Raw genomic sequence first — 20,144 nt, 5'->3', positions numbered from 1 at the left:
GAAAAAAGTTCCAAATAAAAAAAGAATAGCACAAAAATGAGAGGTTAAAAAAAAATGAAGAAAATAATGCCGATTTCTGCTTTTTGTCGGTGGAGCATTTTTTTTCTGCTGAAAAGTGTGTCGTGAGTAGTCGGTGACATCACATATTTGGTCATGTGACCTGTGACGTTGCGCTCATTGCGTTGCAGAAATGGCTATCGCGGAAGTGGGTGAGTAGCAATACAAGCAGAGCAGTGCGTTTTTCCCCTTTCATATTATTCTTCCATTTTCAGACGACATTGCCACTTTGTGACATTTTAATAGTTTATTTTATTTTTAATTGAATGTGCTGCCGGTGATTTTAAACGCTTTGTTTGGCGGTCGCACTACGGAGACACTGCTTGGCTACCGTTAGCTATAGCTAGCCGAAGACCTCCTCCGCTTTAATAACACAAAAACTGGCTTTTTATGTCATATGCCACAATTAATAAATAATTGACAATAGGGCTGTGCAACGTAGCCTTAAAATAAAAGCACCGGTTGCTTTCACAAAAAAATGGTTCTCATTTTTAACGGCTTTCCCCTCTTTTCAATAAACTATAAAGCAACTCATAATATCATCATTCAAAGCATCCCATCCTTTCTGGAATTTCTTATTAACTTGTATCAACTTCCACGTAATTTAAAAAAAATTTTTTTTTTTACAGATAATATGAAAATAAGTGTTTCCTCTTGGAAAATGTTTACACTTTGGTCAAAACATGTAAACAAGATCTTTAGTAAATAAACATTTAGCTAACTGGCCACGTGATTGCCTTCCTTCCACCAGGCTTGTTTCTCCATCCATCTTCTCCTCACTAGTGTCGCGGGCTGCTGGAGGCTTTCCCAGCTGTCATCGGGCAGGAGGCGGGGTACACCCTGAACTGGTTGCCAGCCAATCGCAGGGCACATACAAACAAAACAATCATTCGCACTAACAGTCACACCTACGGGCAATTTAGAGTCTTCAATTAACCTACCATGCATGTTTTTGGGATGTGGGAGGAACCCAGAGTGCTTGGAGACAACCCACACAGGCACAGGGAGAACATGCAAACTCCACACAGGCGGGGCCGGGGATTGAACCCCGATCCTCAGAACTGTGAGGCTGACGCTCTAACGCTCTAACCTAATCGTGCCCCCAGGCTTGTTTCTCGTCATACGCAAAACAAAGTGAAAATGATTCCACTCGTCTGTCTTTTAGCGGGGATTAAATCCGCTCATCTGAAAAGTCTCTAAATCTAGGAACAAAGTCACTAATTTTAACACTGACTAGCTTTTATCAACTAGCTCCACTAGTTTATGTTGTGAGTGCAAGCAGGGCATCAAATTTGATTTATGGAAGCCGCTTAAAAAATAAAAATAAATCTTCCTGGTAAATTAATTCAAATAATAATAATAAACTCTAGAGTGAACCCTTGCATATTAACGGTTCAGGATTAACGAATGTGCATATTTGCAGATTATTTTTGTTGTCTGCTGAAATCTCATTTTATTTGCTGTTTTTCTGCTCAGGCCATAAATTATATCTGGTGGAATCTTGGTGTGGTTGTAATGTTTAATTCATTGATCGTGTGTCTCGCCCGCCCTATCTGCGCTTGATACTTTATTTTGTTGGCAGTCCCTGAATGCACCTCGTGCACTGAAAAAAGTGAAAGTATGTTTCTGCTTCTGCCCATGTAGTATACTTTGCTGTTGCTTAGATTACCTAGCATTTATTATTGTGTGGAAATGCCAAAAGGTGAGTTTAATGACTTAATACCATTTGCTAGCCAATACTGTTGATCTTGTGGCTTCTATACACAATTACAACTTTTTAGCAGGGGCCTTAATTAGCAGATTTTTGCTATTCACAGAGGGGCTTGGTCCCTATCCTTCACAAATAGCGGGAGCTCACCGTAATAGCCCAGCCCTAATTGACCTTTAGAAATGTCAGCATTTGTTAGTTAATAGTTGGGCTTGTTACATCCAATTAGCTTTCTTTCAACCATCCCTGAAAAGTAGTCTTAAAACTATGTACACATATATTTGTCAATTTTCCAGAGAAAAGGCGCGCCCAGCACGCCGTCCTGTCCATCGCGGCCGTGGTTATTCTCCTGGGAATCCCCATGTGGTGGCGGACCACCGCCACATACCGCGCCTGGTTGCCTGTGGCTCAGATTCAAGAGCTGGCTAAGCTGCAGGTCGGCCTTTGTGATTCCATTCTTCCTCTTCCTATGCTTCATTTACACCTTTCAAAACATCCCTTCTTCTTCGCATGGTCGCAGCTCCTTCTGAGCGCTGACATCGAGGTGGTGTTTGCACGTGGGACGCTGATGCCGGAACAGCAGAAGAAGATCCCTGTGACGCACACACGTGATGAGGAGCATGCTATTGACGGTGAGTTGTTAATGCTACTTCACCACTTATCCTTCAACAGCAATAATAATGCCTTTGATTTAAAAATGGCTGTTTTATTATCCATCATGATAATGATCAGTTTATTCATGTCCCACCAGTCTTACAAATATTATATATTTATTCCATTAAAATGCAATTAATTGCAAAGCCTCTAATATTTTCCAACACATAAAAATATTTTAAAAGTATGTTTTACTCTTTTCTTTTTTTTTTTTTTCCCCCACCCTATCAAATGTTGAGTTGTTAATATATTCATTCTTTGCAATTGATTAATTACTGTACCTCTTATTACATTTTGTAATCAACACTAGGTAAAACAGTTTATCATTTGTTCTATTTTTTTTAGTTCATTGTGTTAAATATGTGATTGCCCCACCACTAGTTCATGTTAGTTTTCTCCCCTTTTTTTACTTAAATTTTAAATATCGTATATTTTTTTTTCAAATGTACATTTTTTTCAAAATAATTAGAAAAAAAGTCACACAAAAAACCCAAAACTAATATAGTCGTGATTTGACTTATGAGTTTGCTTTGTGCCATGACCACTACCATAACACAAAGCATCTTTCCCCATTGAAATGAATGGAAATGGAATTATTTGATTCCAGCCCCAAAAAAACACCAGCAATAAATTTTTTATCATGTTTTTAATAATAAAAACAGCACTTTGCAGTATTGTACTTTATAAAACATACAGCAATAATATAATGTATAGAATTAAACAGTCTGGTCATCATGATTTCATGCTTTAATTGAATGGGCCTCCTGGTGTGCGCACGGACGTAGTTATAATACACTTTGATTGGATGATGTAACACCAAGACTACTGCAGTTTATTAGTTGTTTTTTTGCAGAAGATGAAGAATACATTGTCTGTCTAGATATTTTGCGGCACTGTTAAGTGTTTAAATAAGTTGTTGAAATGATTATAACTACTGGAACATCGATGCTAGTTTTGTTAGCCCATGTACGCTGTTTTGCATTGCTTTTGGTAAAGTGCACTGCTATCATCTAGCGATGGAAACGCTAGATGATAGCTCACAATTCAAGACAAAGAATCGAAAAACTCAAGTTGGTTCACTCGTAAATCGAGGTGCCAAGTGTTTAAAAATGTTGACATAGTCTCATTTTTTTAATAATCTTTTTTTTTTTTCACGATTTCCCAGGAGGCACTTCTTTGACATACAGATATGAGACGCGTTACCGCACAGCGACCATCATGGAGGAGGACGCCATGAACCAGCCCACTGCTGCTGGTCCGTCTCACAGTTTGGTTGCCTCGCCCGCTCACATCAGTTTTGACGCCTCCGCGACCCGACCTCGGATAAGCGAAAGAAAATGGATGGATTTTTTTCTAATGTTGTCTTTTCTTTTCTTCTCCGCTCCTTTTAGCGACCGATCTTTCCTTGAACACACTCAGCGAGAGTCCATGTGGTTCTTTGGTGGTCTATGTGATCCCAAAATCCTCTTCGCTGCTGCCTCAGGTAGTGTTCATGTTAAATGCGTTAAGTAAACAAATTTCTTTTTTTAAATGCATTTAGTGACATTGACTTTGTCGTTAATGTCAGTCAGAAAGTTGTCTTTTTCTTGATTTGTTTTGACAGTCAGCAAAAAAGGGAAGTGTTGTATAACTTTGAAAACGTTTTATATTTTCAAGGAAAAATTGGGATATTATTGAAAGAGTTTTATATTGCTGTAAAAAAGTCATATAGGGTCGACAAAAAAAGGTTTACATTTTCAAGAGTATTTTTGTGAAAAATTTCATTTCTTTAGAAAAATTCATTTAAAAAAAAAAAAAAGTTGTATAGTTTGGGGGAATTTTTTTTTCAAATAAAGTCATACATTTTCTAGAAAAAAATCATTTTTGAGAAAAAAGTTGTACATGTTCAAGAAAAAAATGTTATATTCTTGGGGCAATATTTTTTTAATTTGGAGGAAAAAAAGCCATATATTTGAACAAATGTTTTCTTCAGAGGAGATTTTTTTGATATTTTTGCAAAAAAAAAAGCTTATATTTTGGGCCCCCAAAAAATATTTCTGGAGTCACGTTTAAGAAAAAAAAAAAAAAAAAATCTACAAAATTTTTTTTGTAGATTTTAGACAAAAACATGATACATTTTGGAGAAATCGTATCTTCCAGAGACAAATGTTGTATATGTTCAAGAAAAAAAAAGTTTAATACTATTGTGAAAAGCCATTTTCTTTTTGAAGAAGTATATTTTTGACCAAAAAGTATTTTGGGGGGAAAAGTCATAAGAAGTCAAGAGTTTTTGAGAGAAAAAAAAATATTGAGAAAATAGTTGTTTACGTTAAAAAATTTTTTTTTATATATATTAAAGAAAAAAACATGACAAATGGGGCTAATCTCATCTGCTAACAGGATCTGGACGTGTACGTGGGTCGACGGCGGACGGCCTTGCTGCGAGTGGACGTTGAAACGAAGGCGGGCAAGACACTGGATCAAGTGCTGGCTGGCGTGGAATCGCGGGTGAAGAAGGTACTGCAGGTGATGTCGTTCAACCACGGCGACATCATGGCCGCCCTCAGCGACAGAGTGCGACTGAGCCCGGGAAGCACACAGATCAAAACTGACAGCGTGAGAGCCTTCAAGTCCAGCCCGGGTTTGTAGCACGGCTCGCTTTGTACACACGACACATACAATTATAAAATACCGATAGAATTCCCTGGTCACGTGATGTTTGCCATCACTTGTTGCAGGGCAGAATTAATGGGACTCATTCCTGTTTGCCTCCTACTGTAGGTTACGAGATCACCTTCAGCCTGCTGAATCCCGACCCAAAGTCGCACCGGCTGTACTGGGACATAGAGGGCGCCGTGCGCACCTACATCCAGCCCCTGCTCTCCAAACTGAGTCCCGTGGCCAACTTTAGCGTCGACTCTCAGGTACCTAATTAAAAAAAATTAATGTAATACAATGTAAAACATTCAGGATTTAATTTCCTTTTTTATTTATATATATATATATATATATATATATAATGGTAGATGTACATTACTAATCCAGTGAGAGGAAAGTAAGAATTTTATTTGGTTAAATTAACTTAATTAATTATCTCTTAAAATGCTACTAAGCAGCCCCAAAAAATGGCATGTAAATTCAACACACCACAGAGAAGAGTAATGTTAACAAGCCTGCCAAATGTGAATGAATTAAAAAAAATTGCTACATATATAAAATCAGGTTTTAAAACTTGAATAATAAGGGCCACCTCACAGCTCTCAGACACTATGGGTGTTTTGAATGGATGGGCCAAAAGGAATCAAATGTACTGAGAGGGTGATAGCGTTATACAATGTAAAAACATGTTAGGAGGCTCAACTTCAAAACAGAATGGTTATTGTGGACTATAAACATAAATATTAGCAGACAAGTCAACTTACCCTCGTTGTCGGTGACATAATGTCACAGCTGAACACGGCACCTGACGACAGCAAGACGGTAGGAGGAAGCCCAGGTAGTTAAGACAGTCGGCGCTCCCCCATTCACGAGTATCAAGTTACCCACGAAGCCATGCAGCCAACAGTCGATTCGTGGGTTGATGTTCAGCTCGCCATCCGTGTCTGTCTTTAAGCCTCTTAAACTTTTTTGTATTTGATTTTGATAGATGTAAAGGACATTATTATTACTGTGAAAGAAATTGAGGATTTGATTTCATTCAATTTTATTGATAGATGCATTCAGTTTGATTGATAATAATTATTTTTTCATTTTATTAGGTTTTATTTAATCCAGTTATATTTATATAGTAATTTAATATTCTTTTATTTCACAATATATTATTTTGATAGACACTTTATTTTTCCCCTGAGGGAAATTAAGGATTTTATTTGAATGTATTTATTTCTATTTAAAAATGTTGTTCTATTTATAATTCTTTTTATTTATGTTTTGATAGATAAACTTTATTAGTCATATGTGTGTGTAAATTTTTTTTCCTTTTCTTTTTTTGATCGTACTTAATTGTAGTACTTAATAGTACTTGATTGTACTTAATCCTGTGAGGAAAATTAAGGATACAATTTTATTCATTTACTTTACTGTGGTAGTTTTAGATTTTATTCTTACAATAATACATTATTATATATTATATATTTAATAATGCCCTGCGATTGGCTGGCAACCAGTTCCGGGTGTACCCCGCCTCCTGCCCGATGATAGCTGGGATCGGCTCCAGCACTCCCGCGACCCTTGTGAGGATAAGCGGCTCAGAAAATGGATGGATGGATATATTTAATAATAACTTGTTTGTCAGTACAAATGTATACGAAATTTGTTGTGTTGGCAGATGCTGCACTACGCCATGCTGGGTGTCACCTCGCACTTCGACGGCGGCCACGGTGCCTACACGCTGAGCGCCGACAGCCTGACGCACGTCATCAACCTCGTGGAGGCTCGACTGGGTAACTCAACCACTGGTCGGTTGCAATATTTGCTCCGGGGTGCGTCCTAATTAGCGTTTTGGGTTGTTTTATTTGGTGTCCAGTCTCCAATGCCGCCTCATCCAACCCGCTACTCAACTTCCTGCTCTACGTGCCCGACGCGCAACACTCGCCGCTGCGTATCCTCGATCACCAGAAGCGACAGGTTGCCTCCAACGCCTTTCACTCACCGCGCTGGGGCGGAATCATGGTGAGAGAGGGTCTGGGATGTCAAAGTCTACAGCCATTGCTCAGTAAAACAGATACGGGATTAATTTGTTGCGTCCAGTCTGCCTCGCTGCTTTCGTTTTGGAGGCTTTTTTTTACTCAAATATAGCCTTTTTCCCTCTAAATTGTAAAATTTGTAATCTAAAAAATGACACATTTTCTCGAATTTCTGGCCTTTTTCCCCGACTATATTGTGTATATATATTTTTTTTTTTTTAGAAATGCAGCCTTAAGCAGCCTTTTTTGTTTTCTTCAAAATTTCAGACTTTTCACCTTGGAAATATATATTGTTTTTATCAAAAAAAAAAAAGTGGTCTGACTTTGATATCAAATATTCACAGCTTTATTCTTATTGTATGCCCTTGTCCTCAAAATATATCAGTGAGATATTATATAACTTTTTTTTTTTGCTCAAATAGACACAAAATCTCAAATACATTTCCTCTGAAAAATGACTTGTTTAACTTTTTTATCAAGAAAAGTGTCACTCTTTCTAACTTGAAAATGTACAACTTTATTGTAATTGTATGCCCTTTCCCCCCTAATGTACAACTTCTTAGATCAAAACTATGCAGCTTTTTATCTCGAAAATGTATGCCCCCCCCCCCCCCAAATATCCCAGTTTTTACTCTAAAATACTATTTATTGAGAAGTACATGGCTTTTTTTCCTCCATATTCTTACAATATGCAAACTTTTAAAGTGTAAAGTATTAGACTTTTTACCTTAAACTTTTTTCAAGATAAAAAAATATTAGTTTTTTGAGAAATACCTATATGGCCTTTTTTTCCCCCTCCAAAAAGGACTTTTTAATGCCTGTAGAATCTGACATGTGGCTACCCTACAGTGTTGTGTGCGGTGATTAATATCGTGTTTTCTTAGGTGTACAATGTAAATGGCTTCTATGGACCGCATGCTACGTTCCCTGTTGACGTTGACATCAACATGGCCGAAGTGATGGGCGTCTTCCTCGCACAGCTACGGTAACATCTGGCGTCTTAAAAAGATTGACTCCGCATGTGTGTGACATCATCAAATAATCCCCGCCCACCGCAGTCTGTTGCTGGGCGTGCAGCCCTCTGCGCCTCCTGACGGCTTCCTGATGGCGCCGCCCGGCAGCTCGGGGCTGTCCGACTGGGAGCTGGACCGCCTCATGTGGAGTCGCAGTGTGGAGAACATCGCCACGGCGACCACCTCCATCACGTCGCTGGCGCAGCTGCTGGACCAGATTGACAACATTGTGATCAACGATAATATCGCCCAGCAGGTAAGGCTATGGGAGTAGTGCCTGCGTGTGTTTGTGTGCGTGGCAAGTGCCATATTTATGAGAAAAAAGTTTAATATTTTCAGGAAAAGCCTAATATTTTTTTATTTATGAAAAAAAATTATAGTTTTGATAAAATATGTATATTCCTCCCCTAAAAAAAAATTGTTTTGGAGAGAAAATAGGGTATTATTAGGAAAACTATAGGATATTTTAATGAGGAAAAACAATTATATATTTTTGAGGGTAAGAGTTGTATTTTTTTTTAAATAAAGGAGAAAGACATAATATACGTATTTCCATATATAGAACAAGTTTGATCTCTTTCAAGAAAAAGTGGGATATTTTCTAGAGTAAGAATCTTTGACAAAATATTTTTTGATGAAAAAGTCATATTTAAAAAAATAAAAAAACTTATTTGAGAAAGTTGTGTATTCAGAAAAAAAGTTGTATATATTGGGAGAAAGATCTGACATATTTTTAGAAGTTATAGATATGGATATATATTTGATTTATTTTATTTAAGTCAGATATTTTTGAGGAAAAAATATACTTTGTGTATATTCCAGAAAAAGTTTTTCTTTGCAAAGAAAATCTGATCTTTATGAGAAAATTTATTTTTTAGAACAGTTCAAGAAAAAACGTCAGATATTTATGCTTTTTTTTTTCGGGAGTAGGATATTTTAAAAAAAGTTATTTATTTTCCAGAATAAAGTACTGATTAATATGTTTTCAAGTTAAAAAAAATCGATATAATTGAGAAAAGACTCAGATTTATTTATTTTTTATAAGAACATTGTGTTTTTGAGAAAAGCCAAACCTTTTCTAGTAGACTGTCAAGAAAAGTTGCATGTTTTCGAGGAAAATGTTTTTCATGTTAACATTCTTTCCTTACTTAAGTATCCAACTATTTTTCCTCAAATTTAAGCAACTTTATTCTCATAAGATTACAACTTTTTCCCCAAATATCTTGACTTTTTTCCCCCCTCTAAAGTAGACACCTATTTTCTAACAGTTATCTACCTTTCTGTGGTCTCCCGGGCAGGTGTCGAGCGCCGTGGCGTCGCTGCAGCTGGCAGCGGCCGAGCTGGAGTCGGGCAATCTGGCCTTCGCCCTGCAGTACAGCAAGGAGGCCATCCTGGCGTCGGAACAAGCCTTCTTCGACCCTTCGCTGCTGCACCTTCTCTACTTCCCCAATGACCAGAAGTTCGCCATCTACATCCCACTCTTCGTGCCCATCACCATGCCCATCCTGCTGTCGCTGCTCAAAATAGCGTCAGATGCGCGGCAGAGACGCAGAGACAAGCAGGCCAAGAAGGACTAAAGCGGTGAGAAATTTTTTTTTTTTTTACTTTCATCCCCACCAAAACAAGCAAAAATCACTTTCTTTGTTCTTTAGATTTTAAGAAAAATGATGGATGGACTGTACATGCTTTTTATTGGACAGCAAAGCATTGCTATTTTGTGTGTCTGGGATTTAAAAATATTTTAATGGGTGCCCACTGTGACTGTTCAACACTACTACTGGAAGCTTGTTAATAATGCCGTTTTTTAATATTTGAATTTGTCCTGTAAGTTATTGAAAAATAAAAAAAGCTACTTTCACGTCCTAATTTTATTTGTATTTACTATATATATAGCAGTGCCTTTAGATTGCGAGCTCAATTCATTCCGTGACCATGCTCGTAACTCAAAACACTCTTTCAAATCATCTTTCCCCCATGAATGAATGAAAATGCAATTAATCCAAAAAGCTTTAAATTCCATTTAATCTCCCCTTTTCCTCAGACCCACAATGCTTTGTTATTATTTCAACCGCTTTTCCTACACCCTCCCCCCTTCCCTAATCCTCCCTTCCTCCCTCCCCATTCCTTTCCCTATCGTTCTCCATTTCTAGCATCCTTATTTGAACAATCCCTCTCCCCAATTAAAACTGTCTCCACCTCATTCCCTTCCAACACTCTTCCTTCCCCCCCATTGCACACCACACCTCCACCCATCACTCACACTTCTATCCTCCATCCCTCCCTCCCCTCCCTTCTCATCCCTTCCTTCCTCCCCCCCTCTTCCCACTATTCCCCATAGTTCCCGATTTTTTTCTTTATGTAAAACTCCCACGAAGCAACTAAGATGTAAAATATGAGACATTGAAAACATTATAATAACTAACTTGTATACAGACACGCGCAGCATTTTCAGATATCACGATTTTGATAGACTGTGTGAGAGAGAACATTACTCGAAACGCAATACCGACATGCTGTAAAACACAGAGAGCTTAGCATATTTAAATAACGTCGGTCCCAATGCTTTCAAAGAAGCTATGATTGCAGTAACCAGTGCAAGTGTACTCACGCTACATAATTAGTATACCCGTGATATGTCACAGTCTTCAGCAAACCACTACTCTCTTCTAATGTATAGACTCACACACGCAAGACATGCCTGTCCTCCAGAGCTTCCCCCCTTCTGTGTGATTTAATGTTTGATTGACAGATATATGTTACATCAATTGCTTGTGATCGATATGCCGCACACACAGCCTGTCAGGAGTACCAAATCACACTACACTGACGGGGAGAAAATATACTGAGGTAAGCGTGATTGTCTTCCAGACAGAAGAAAGCATGAGAACGCTACACACGGCACACGTCCCTTACAGACCACACAGCACCGCTATCAAGCGGAGGATGACAACATCACTACTAATACGCAATGAGTTCTCGCTTTGTTAAAAGTACGACGCCGTGGAGACTGGTCGCAATTACTTAGAACTCTTAGTGACATGAGACCCATTTTGGCGCTATTAGTAGTGCACCACAATCCCTCGAACGCGAGTCCGAGTGCAAAGAGGAAGAGTTATAACTCGCAGTCGTGTCGATACACACACCCTAGCAATACTTCTTTTATCCTTTTCACCCCTTTTTCCCCCTCCGTTTATTACCTTCCCTCGCTCGCCCTCACACGCCTGGCCCGACTAGTCGTCGATCAGCTTTCCCTTGGTCTCTCATTGCCGACGCAGGAACCAGCGGGCCTGCAGCAGAGGGTTGGTGAGCTCGCTGCCGAAGATGACGGCGCACGTCTCGCACGCCGACACGCCCGTCAGCAGCGGCAGCAGGATGCCGACGATGCTGGCGGCGTGGTGGCCCAGCATGACGGCGCCCTCGCTGCCGAAGCGTACGCACCAAGCCATGTCGAACAGGAAGTAGCCCAGGCAGACACAGAGCGCAGAGGTCTGCAGAGCCGTGTTCTCGCTACCTGGGAATGACAACCACCCATGACTGTTTAATGTTAGGCTGACGTGGCTGAGTTACTCCCATTTATATACAGAGTAGCGATTCAGCTCAATGAATATATGCACAACACGTCCCATTCATTAATTCATTCATTTTGTTGATTTAAAAAAAAAAAAAAAAAAAAAATATATATATATATTTTTTAACTGCTTACTGGTATGCTAAATTAAAAAAAAATAATTGGGATTACTTTGCATGCATATCTGCCTTTATTAAATGCAAAAATAATTTATGTTTACTTACTTGCAGATTGTCAATTACTCCAAATTTCCATTTCATATATAAAACAGAATGTACACCAATATTTCCCATTAATGACCATGGACAATTTGAATAAAAATGTCAACCCAGACTAACCTGCATGTGTGAGGGGCCAGGGTCCGTCCACGAAGACCACGTACGCCGTCAGCATCACCATAGCGAAGCCGTGTGTTAGCGTGACCAGTCGACAGTTCCACTCGGGCCCGCGCTGAGGCGAAACCCAGCACAGCAACTTGTACATACCGAACCAGCCCGCCAGGCTGCACAGAACCTCCAGCAGTGCCGGCGCCATCTTATACTCGCTGTAATGTATTTTCATGTTAACTTTTGAAATTTCTTCTCAATTTAGAGCAATCCCCTGACTGTGAATCTCAGTGTGGTACAAGTACCACATGTATGTAGGTGAACAGAATCACTACCCACGTACAGTTCAATTGTATTTAACTTTCAAGGTCGTTACATTTGCATTTAATCTATAAGAACTGTTTGATAGGCAACATTTATTCAGCTACAATTGTCATTTAACTTTTGTGTGTAATACATTTTAACTGAATAAAGTATATTTTTAATTTTCCTATATTTAAGTGCAGTGTTAATGTTCAAACTGTATGTTCAGTGACTTAAAATAATATTTAATATACTTTTTAGAAATAAAAACTTTATCTTAATGTTGGTCATTATGCTGGTACTAGTGTAAAAATTACCCCTAGTGGCCTGGATGCCATTGGAGCAATCTGATTGGATGGTAAGCTGTCTGTGTTGCAAGCCATTTTATATATATAAAAAAGTATTGCACATAAAATCTAAATAAATATTTTACCAAAATAACAGTTACAAGATACAGTTCTTAAAGGTTAAATAAATGCTCATGTATTGAACTTAAAAGTTAAATACAACTCAACTGTACTTGGGCAGTGATTCATTCGGATACCACTAGAGGGAAATAAATCACCTAGTGGTACTCGTACCACACATAGAGAATCACTGTACTAGTGCATTTTAGTCTCATCCTGGAATTTCAGCTGAAAGCCCACTATCCCTAACTTTCTGTGAGCCGTGTGTAATTTGGAGGCAGAATAACATTGAAGGTTGTCACATTCGTGTTAAAAGACATCTTACCTTAACTCCCTCTCTTACGTTCCATCATAAAGTTGCATGAAGAACTAAAGGTTCTAAACTAAAGGGGATTATATATTTGACAGGAAGGATCTTGTACTCCTCTTGTGTTCCACGCATCTCCTTGTTCGCCTTCTTCTTCCAAAGGTGATCCTCTTAAAGGATTACTGTCTCTGCTTGTCTGCTTGCAGACACACACAGTGCATGGAGCCCAGCTCAGACCACCTGACAACGTACTACCTCCCACCTTGACCCCCTCATGGGCTGTGCCCCTGATTATAGTTCAAAATATCCCTTATGTCAAAGCATTATGCGGGTCCTATCCTTCAAAAGTGCACATAAAGTTGCATTAAGGCTGCAGCTTCATAGACTTTTTAAACAGTCAAAATAAAGCATGCATATTCACTCAAACACTTCATTGGTAAAGAATATTTAACGATAACATTAACATTGTTTAATTTTAAGTTTTTTTCCCCACTATTCTCTGCTTTTAAATTAAATAAAAATGAAAAGGTTTTAAAATGGAATTAATGCTGTACATTGTTTTTCTTAAATATGAGATAACTCATATGTTAAAATATTTGATAAATTAATATTTCAATGTTTGTCTTTTTTATCTATTTAATTTTTTTTCTATTTTTAATTGAAATCAAACTTGAACTATTTCTGTCAAATACAAAATTAAGCGAAAAAATAATACTCTACCTTATTTTACATGGTTTCTCTGTATAAAATGTAAACTTGAATAATTCAATAAATATATATATTTTCCTTTTTCCTTTGTATTTAAAATAGAAAATTAAAGATATAAATACTATCCCTTTTCATGTATTTCTTGTTATAGAATAAAGAAATTAAAAAAAAAATGTAAATTATTTGAATTTGAATAAATGTAATGTTAAACTACGAAGATAAAAATAGAGAAATAAATCTTACGTTTGACCTCAAGCAGTCCAAACTAAAAAAAATTGTATAATGCTAACATCATAATATTTGATTGACTAATATGTAGCGCTATTCTCTTGACATAATTCCGTATTAATAGTTAGTTTTAATGAAAAATTAATATGTTAGGCTATTTTGTAACAGTACCTTATTGAACTACAGTACTGTTTGCATAAAAATATTTGAATGTACACTATGATACTTTGACAATATAAACTATGTTCTACTACTAGAGAAAAATACGAATGGAAAAAATAATAAAGGCTACCATTTATGTGAATCTAATGTGACAGGGAATGGTTTGTGTAATTACGTTATAGTGCGTAAGATGGCGCACAAGTGTTCTATCCTGAAGCTTTCAAAATGAGAACGAAGAAGAAGCACAAAAGTGGAAGTAAAAATATTTCATTTCCGGGTTGAAAATGTCCTGCGTGTAAATAAACACGCAATAATGACATTGGGACCTTTTACTTTTTACGTTTATTCGCCCTAAAACACACAAAACAAAGGTAAGTTTATCGCGGTACTAGTGCATACTTGTGTGTCAAAGAAACTCAATAAGTTGAAGCTTAGCTGAACACATACCAGGTGGGAGGGACAACAGCAGCATCTAATTTAAAGCAATGAAGACCTAAAAAAGATTTACTACCCCATCACCGGGTCAATTCAAACACTACAGCAATAAAGAGACATGAGAAGTCTGTCTTTCTATTAAGCTTTAGTGGGTGCATATGGGCTCTTAGTGTATGCCTGTGTGTGGCGTGTGTCTTGAGTGTATAAATGTATTTTTACATTGTCTACACGCGTGTGATTTTGTATGTGACTCCTAAGTATGTCTGTGTGTGAGTCTTTAATGCACGTGTATTGTGTGAGTCGTTGTTGTGTACCTGGGTTCTTAGTGTTACTGTTTATGAATGTGGGCCCTTATTGTGTATTTTGTGTATGTGTGTGTCCTTAGCGTGTGTTCTTGTAAGTGTATATGGCTTTATTGTGTATGTATGTGTGTTTAAATGTGTTATCGAATAGATTTATTAGGATTTCTTCTATTTATTTTTCCTTGGAAAAATAATTTCAAAAAAGGATATTCTTTTTTTCTTTAATTCTGATTAAATGTCAAGCATATCAGATTGCTCCGTAAATGTTAATACATGTTTTGTCGTGTAGGCATCATGTCTCTTCCATGCGCTCGACGGCGCCTCCTCTCTATGCTCAAAGTCCACTGCTGCGGCCACCTGAAGTTCAGCAGCGCCTCGAACCCGTGGGAGAAACCCGACGGCGGTGCGCCGGTGTTCCAGTACCTGGGCCGGCACAAGAAGCCCAGCCAGAAAGTGTTCGTGTGGGGCTTCAGCTTCACGGGAGCGCTGGGCATTCCCAGCTTCGTGGTGCCCGACAGCGGCAGGAAGAAGCCCCGCAAGTACCAAGTCACGCCTTACCGGCTGGATACGGAGGATCAGGTAGGAAGGATCGCATGCCTCTCGCCCCATCTGCGGTTGAGTAAATCATTGCCCCATATGCGTTAGATCTCGTCGGCCGCCTGCGGTTACGGCTTTACCCTCCTCGCCTCCTCCACCAGAGACGTGACCAAGCTGTGGGGCGCCGGCCTCAACAAAGACTCGCAGCTTGGGTTTCAGCGCACGCAGCGCAGCCGACGTAAGATTATAAATTATTAATTTTAATAATTAATAAATAAATAATCATTTCACACTCCAACAAAAATGTATTTTGTTGATTTGCCAGCATAGAAAATCTTAATTTTAGCGGTATTCGTAGTACTAGTAATAAGCTTTTTTTGTATTATTATTAGTATTATTAATTTGTGTATTGTTTAGTTATTAATTTAAAAAATATATATAACATAAAAAATATGCAACCTTTTTTTCTTTAATAATACAGAAATAATGATGGTATAATGATTTTTTAAAAATCCAAAATAAAAATATGTAAGAAATATTGCTATTTTTTTATTTTTTGTATACTATAACGATTTCTTTGTTGTATTATGTATTTTTAAATGACCATTTAATTATGTATATTTCATTGAATGTATTTTTGATTCATTATAAAATTATATTTGTTTTTATTTATTTGTAATTGCTTTATAATAGTTATTTCTGGTTTTAGATTTATTTAATTTTAGATTTTAAAAGATTTGAGAATGTTTTGTTAATATTAAACGAATTGTAATTTGAACACTATTTCTACAGCAGCCCGTTTAGGAGGTATCACAATTAGACAGATTAATTATCTATTAATTATTGTATTTTTGATTTTTAAATTAATTAGAATAAAAAAATAATAGTTCTAAATTGAAAAGGTACCGGTAGATACAAAAATAAATAATTACTCCTATATTTTTAGCATATTATTTTGTAATATTAATTCATTTTTAAAATTATGAATCTATCGTAATTCTGTATTTGTTTAACTTATAAATGTTTCTGTAACGATCGAAATTTTCTTGGGCCTGAAGTATTGCTCCCTCTGCTGGCCCATGGGAGGCGCTGTTGATTCATGCTCACTGAGTTTGCTGTTTAAAGAAGTACAACAGCATGAATGAAGTGGGCAATGAGAAGTTAGTCTGCTCAGTACATCCGTGGCATGGATACAGGAGTTCAAAACATCCAGTTAGAGCGATTCTCCCCATTCCATGAACATTTTACATAAAAAAAAACAAATAAATTGATGATTGTTCAAAATCCCTGAAATTGTGCAGCTGATTGACAGCGGTGTCCACCTTAAATGTCCAGTTCACAGTTACGATTACGTGCTGGAGCCGTCACCTGTAGCGCTGCCTCTCCGGGAACCGCAGAAAACACGTGTGACACAGGTGTCGTGTGGACGAGCGCACGCACTCGTGCTCACTGATCGCGAGGGAGGTCAGTCACGACCACCTGTGTGTGTGCGCAAGTCATCAAAGTGTATGTGCGCAAGTGTGTGTGAGTGAGTCTTTGGAGTGTGTGTGTGTGTGTCTGTGAGTGTGTGTGTACGGGTAGTGTTAGATATTAGCGTGTACAGCCATTAGTGTGTATGTGAGTCCTTGGTTTGTGCATGTGTATGTGAGCGTGTGTGTGCATTTGTCCTCTCCGTGTCTGCGTGTATGTGCCCTGTCTTTGTGTGTATGTGCTTGTGTGAGTACTCAGTGTGTGTCTATGTATTTGTGGGTGTTTGAGTTCATGGTTTTTGTGTGTGTATAATATCAAATGACTATTACACTCGAAATAAAATGAGTTTTTTACGAAAAGAGAATAAGGACATTTAAAGAATCTCTTATAGGTTTAAATTGTCCTCTTAAATGTGACGTGTCGCTCTCAAGTGTTCAGCATGGGCAACAACGCGTACGGCCAGTGCGGACGACGCATTGTGGAAGATGAATTGTACAGGTGTGTACTCGTTCACGTAGCACGTTCAACACCCAATAACAACGTAGCTATGTTTCGAAGCTGACGTTTAGTCGATTTAACAGTGGCAGTCACGTGGTTCACAAAATGGAGGGCCTGGACGGCCGCGTGGTGCAGGTGGCGTGCGGGCAGGACCACAGCCTCTTCCTGACGGAGGCGGGCCGGGTGTACGCCTGTGGATGGGGAGCGGACGGACAGACGGGTCAGTTTGTCTTAAATATATATTATTGCGCATTGTCTCATATTGAAGATGATGAAGAGGTTGCTGCTTGCAGGTCTGGGGCACCACAAGGTGTGCCCCACACCCACCCAGGTCCTCGGGGAGCTGTCAGGCGTGAAAGTCCAGCAGGTCAGCTCGTACGCAGACTGCAGCCTGGCCGTGTCCGCGGACGGACAGCTGTACGGATGGGGAAACTCTGAATACCTCCAGCTGGCGTCCGTCACAGACACCACTCAGGTGACGACAACCGTATTGCAGGAAGTATTTCATATCATATTGTGGTATGATAATATATTACATTTATTACTCAGGTATATTAGCAGTATTTATTTTTTTTTTTCCTGCTCACAGCACACTTTTGCCACTTGTTGCTAGGCAAAATTTTTCTGCCTCATTTCATGCTACCCTCAAACCAGATTCATTCCCTTTGTTGCTGTCACTTGTTGCTAAGTAGAATTCATGGGGCACTAAAAATCTTTGTCAAGACCTAATTTATTCTCTTATTTCTGTTTCTCTGCGTATGTCACACTTTTGTCACTTGTTGCTAGGTAGAATTTGTGTGGTACATAGGTTCTGCCCTCAAACCCGATAAAATAAATATCCACCACTATTTGATGTTGCACTCACTTTGAGCTGTCACTTGTTGCTAGGCAGAATTCATGGAGCACAATTATTTCTGCCCTGAAACCCCCTTTTTTTATGGTAATTCGACAAAGATCAGCGCTATCCATTATTTTACAATTCTGTGCCATCACGGGCTGTATCAAGCGTGGCACTATGCCACCTGCCACTCACGCTTGCTTCTCTTGTGGATTCCAGATCAACTCCCCTCGTCAGCTGCCTCTGCCAGGCTGCGGTAGGGTAGTGCAGGCAGCATGTGGAGGCACGCAGGTCGCCGTCCTCAATGGTCAGTCAGTCCACACAGTGAAAAAAAATGTAAAAATCACTTTAATTTTTCACTACATTTCTCGGCTGATTTAAACTATTACAAATTCAACACTTACATTTCTGCATTTCATCGAATTGAATTAATCTACACAACTTGTCAGTTCATTGTCAGCTCTTCTTCACAAATTGCATTCTCTAGTTGTTTTTTTGTTTTTGTTTTTTTTTGTCATTTTGGTGACGACTAACCGCGCAAGGCTCTTTTTCCAGAGCAAGGCGAGGTGTTTGTTTGGGGCTACGGGATTCTGGGAAAAGGCCCCTCGCTGTCTGAGTCCTGCTCCCCCGAGAAGATCCCCCCGTCCCTGTTCGGACGTTCCGACTTTAATCCCTTCGTTTCCGTCACCAAGATCCGATGCGGCCTCGCTCACTTTGCGGCTATCACGGGTAAATCGTAGTCCCCTTACGAATTGACGCTTCGCCCAGGATAAATGCCTTACTGCGTGTTTTTGGTCCTGGCAGATCGTGGCGAGCTCTTTGTGTGGGGGAAGAACATCCGAGGGTGTTTGGGTATCGGGAAGCGGGACGACCAGTTCTTCCCGTGGCGAGTAAGGAGTGGGTTTGGGAGATACTGCTGAGTTGGTTGAGTCCTTTGGTGGAAAAAGTGGGGGTATGATATGTGTGACACAGGTGTCGTCCCCGGCTCCGCCTGTGTGCAGTTTGCATGTTCTTCCATTGCCCGTGTGGGTTTTCTCCGGGCACTCCGATTTCCTCCCACATCCAAAAACATGCATGGTAGGTTAATTGAAGACTCTAAATTGCCCGTAGGTGTGAATGTGAGTGCGAATGGTTGTTTGTTTATATGTGCCCTGCGATTGGCTGGCAACCAGTTCAGGGTGTACCCCGCCTCCTGCCCGATGATAGCTGGGATAGGCTCCAGCACTCTCTAGTGAGGATAAGCGGCTCAGAAAATGGATGGATGGATGGAATTTTAAGGGGAAAACCCCCCACAAAATAGTATGTTTAATATAAGTATATATGTTATGTTCAGGTGACTGTTCCTGGTCAAGTGGTGGACGTAGCGTGCGGCGTAGACCACATGGTGGCGCTGGTCAAGTCCCTTCTGTGAGTTTGGATGAACTGTCTTTGAGCTCCAAAGGGGACAAAAGCAGCCAAGCCAGCTGCTCTCCACGGGATGGGAGCCTTTGGTCCCCCCACCCAGCGGCATGTGGAGCGGTCTGCTGCGGGGCTTGAAAGTGGAAAGGATGTATATGAACACTCAATATGTCTTCGGACATTTTACATGTAACATATGGAAACCAAAAACATATTTTTAATAAATCATGTGGCTCATGATTAGTTTTGCCCTCATACCCGATTTATTCACTTTGTTGCTAGGCAGAATTCATGAGTGCAAATGGTTCTGCCCTGACAAAGCAGATTATTATTATTATTTTTTTAAAAAGGTATCATAATTCAAAATAATGAAACAATAATAAATACAGTAGTTCAAAAAGTAATGGAGGAAGAGCAACTAAAAAAAACTAACAAGAAATTGTGCAGGAAATAATAAAATAGTTAAAATAAAGGATAACTAAAAAGTATAGTAAAATAAATAATGGTATAAAGGAGACAACCAAAAATTATGAAAAAACCTAATGAAAAAAGTGACAAAAA

The 20,144-nt window shown here is 39.0% G+C and overlaps 3 protein-coding genes across 3 annotated transcripts; 2 read left to right on the top strand and 1 right to left on the bottom strand.

Moving 5' to 3' along the window:
- Window positions 1–170: 170 nt before the first annotated feature.
- On the top strand, window positions 171–10,082 carry pigs (phosphatidylinositol glycan anchor biosynthesis, class S). The gene is made up of 12 exons (XM_061702438.1): window positions 171–209; window positions 2,062–2,201; window positions 2,286–2,397; window positions 3,585–3,674; window positions 3,811–3,902; window positions 4,799–5,039; window positions 5,180–5,322; window positions 6,726–6,840; window positions 6,924–7,069; window positions 7,968–8,068; window positions 8,142–8,352; window positions 9,395–10,082. Exons 1-12 carry the CDS (start codon window positions 191–193, stop codon window positions 9,671–9,673), a joined length of 1,689 nt encoding a protein of 562 aa, XP_061558422.1. The 5' UTR covers window positions 171–190; the 3' UTR covers window positions 9,674–10,082.
- A 1,274-nt stretch (window positions 10,083–11,356) lies between these two features.
- Window positions 11,357–13,201, bottom strand: tlcd5b (TLC domain containing 5b). The gene is made up of 3 exons (XM_061703219.1): window positions 13,026–13,201; window positions 12,003–12,208; window positions 11,357–11,607 (listed from the first exon to the last, which is right to left on the bottom strand). Exons 2-3 carry the CDS (start codon window positions 12,196–12,198, stop codon window positions 11,357–11,359), a joined length of 447 nt encoding a protein of 148 aa, XP_061559203.1. The 5' UTR covers window positions 12,199–12,208; window positions 13,026–13,201.
- Window positions 13,202–14,377: 1,176 nt separating this feature from the next.
- On the top strand, window positions 14,378–19,823 carry rcc1l (RCC1 like). Its single transcript, XM_061701998.1, has 11 exons — window positions 14,378–14,476; window positions 15,132–15,421; window positions 15,488–15,617; window positions 16,715–16,843; window positions 17,281–17,347; window positions 17,431–17,567; window positions 17,641–17,822; window positions 18,405–18,492; window positions 18,741–18,914; window positions 18,990–19,075; window positions 19,519–19,823. The coding sequence occupies exons 2-11, from the start codon at window positions 15,137–15,139 to the stop codon at window positions 19,594–19,596; spliced, it is 1,356 nt and encodes a 451-aa protein (XP_061557982.1). The 5' UTR covers window positions 14,378–14,476; window positions 15,132–15,136; the 3' UTR covers window positions 19,597–19,823.
- The last annotated feature ends 321 nt before the right edge of the window (window positions 19,824–20,144 follow it).

Source organism: Phycodurus eques, chromosome 17, assembly GCF_024500275.1.
Source record: "Phycodurus eques isolate BA_2022a chromosome 17, UOR_Pequ_1.1, whole genome shotgun sequence".
NCBI classification, from domain to species: domain Eukaryota; kingdom Metazoa; phylum Chordata; class Actinopteri; order Syngnathiformes; family Syngnathidae; genus Phycodurus; species Phycodurus eques.
Note: the sequence above shows the minus strand (reverse complement) of the source record. Positions and strands in the feature narration are given on the sequence as shown.

What these genes read in the sequence shown, in the direction of transcription:
- pigs (XM_061702438.1), top strand. An exon ending in GAACCAGCCCACTGCTGCTG is followed by an intron (nt 3,675 to 3,810) that starts GTCCGTCTCACA and finishes CGCTCCTTTTAG; the next exon opens with CGACCGATCTTTCCTTGAAC. An exon ending in CCTCTTCGCTGCTGCCTCAG is followed by an intron (nt 3,903 to 4,798) that starts GTAGTGTTCATG and finishes ATCTGCTAACAG; the next exon opens with GATCTGGACGTGTACGTGGG.
- tlcd5b (XM_061703219.1), bottom strand. Translation starts at nt 12,198, where the DNA reads ATGGCGCCGGCACTGCTGGAGGTTCTGTGCAGCCTGGCGGGCTGGTTC. An exon ending in CTGGCCCCTCACACATGCAG is followed by an intron (nt 11,608 to 12,002) that starts GTTAGTCTGGGT and finishes TGTCATTCCCAG; the next exon opens with GTAGCGAGAACACGGCTCTG.
- rcc1l (XM_061701998.1), top strand. Translation starts at nt 15,137, where the DNA reads ATGTCTCTTCCATGCGCTCGACGGCGCCTCCTCTCTATGCTCAAAGTC. An exon ending in GGCTGGATACGGAGGATCAG is followed by an intron (nt 15,422 to 15,487) that starts GTAGGAAGGATC and finishes CATATGCGTTAG; the next exon opens with ATCTCGTCGGCCGCCTGCGG. An exon ending in TCACTTTGCGGCTATCACGG is followed by an intron (nt 18,915 to 18,989) that starts GTAAATCGTAGT and finishes TGGTCCTGGCAG; the next exon opens with ATCGTGGCGAGCTCTTTGTG.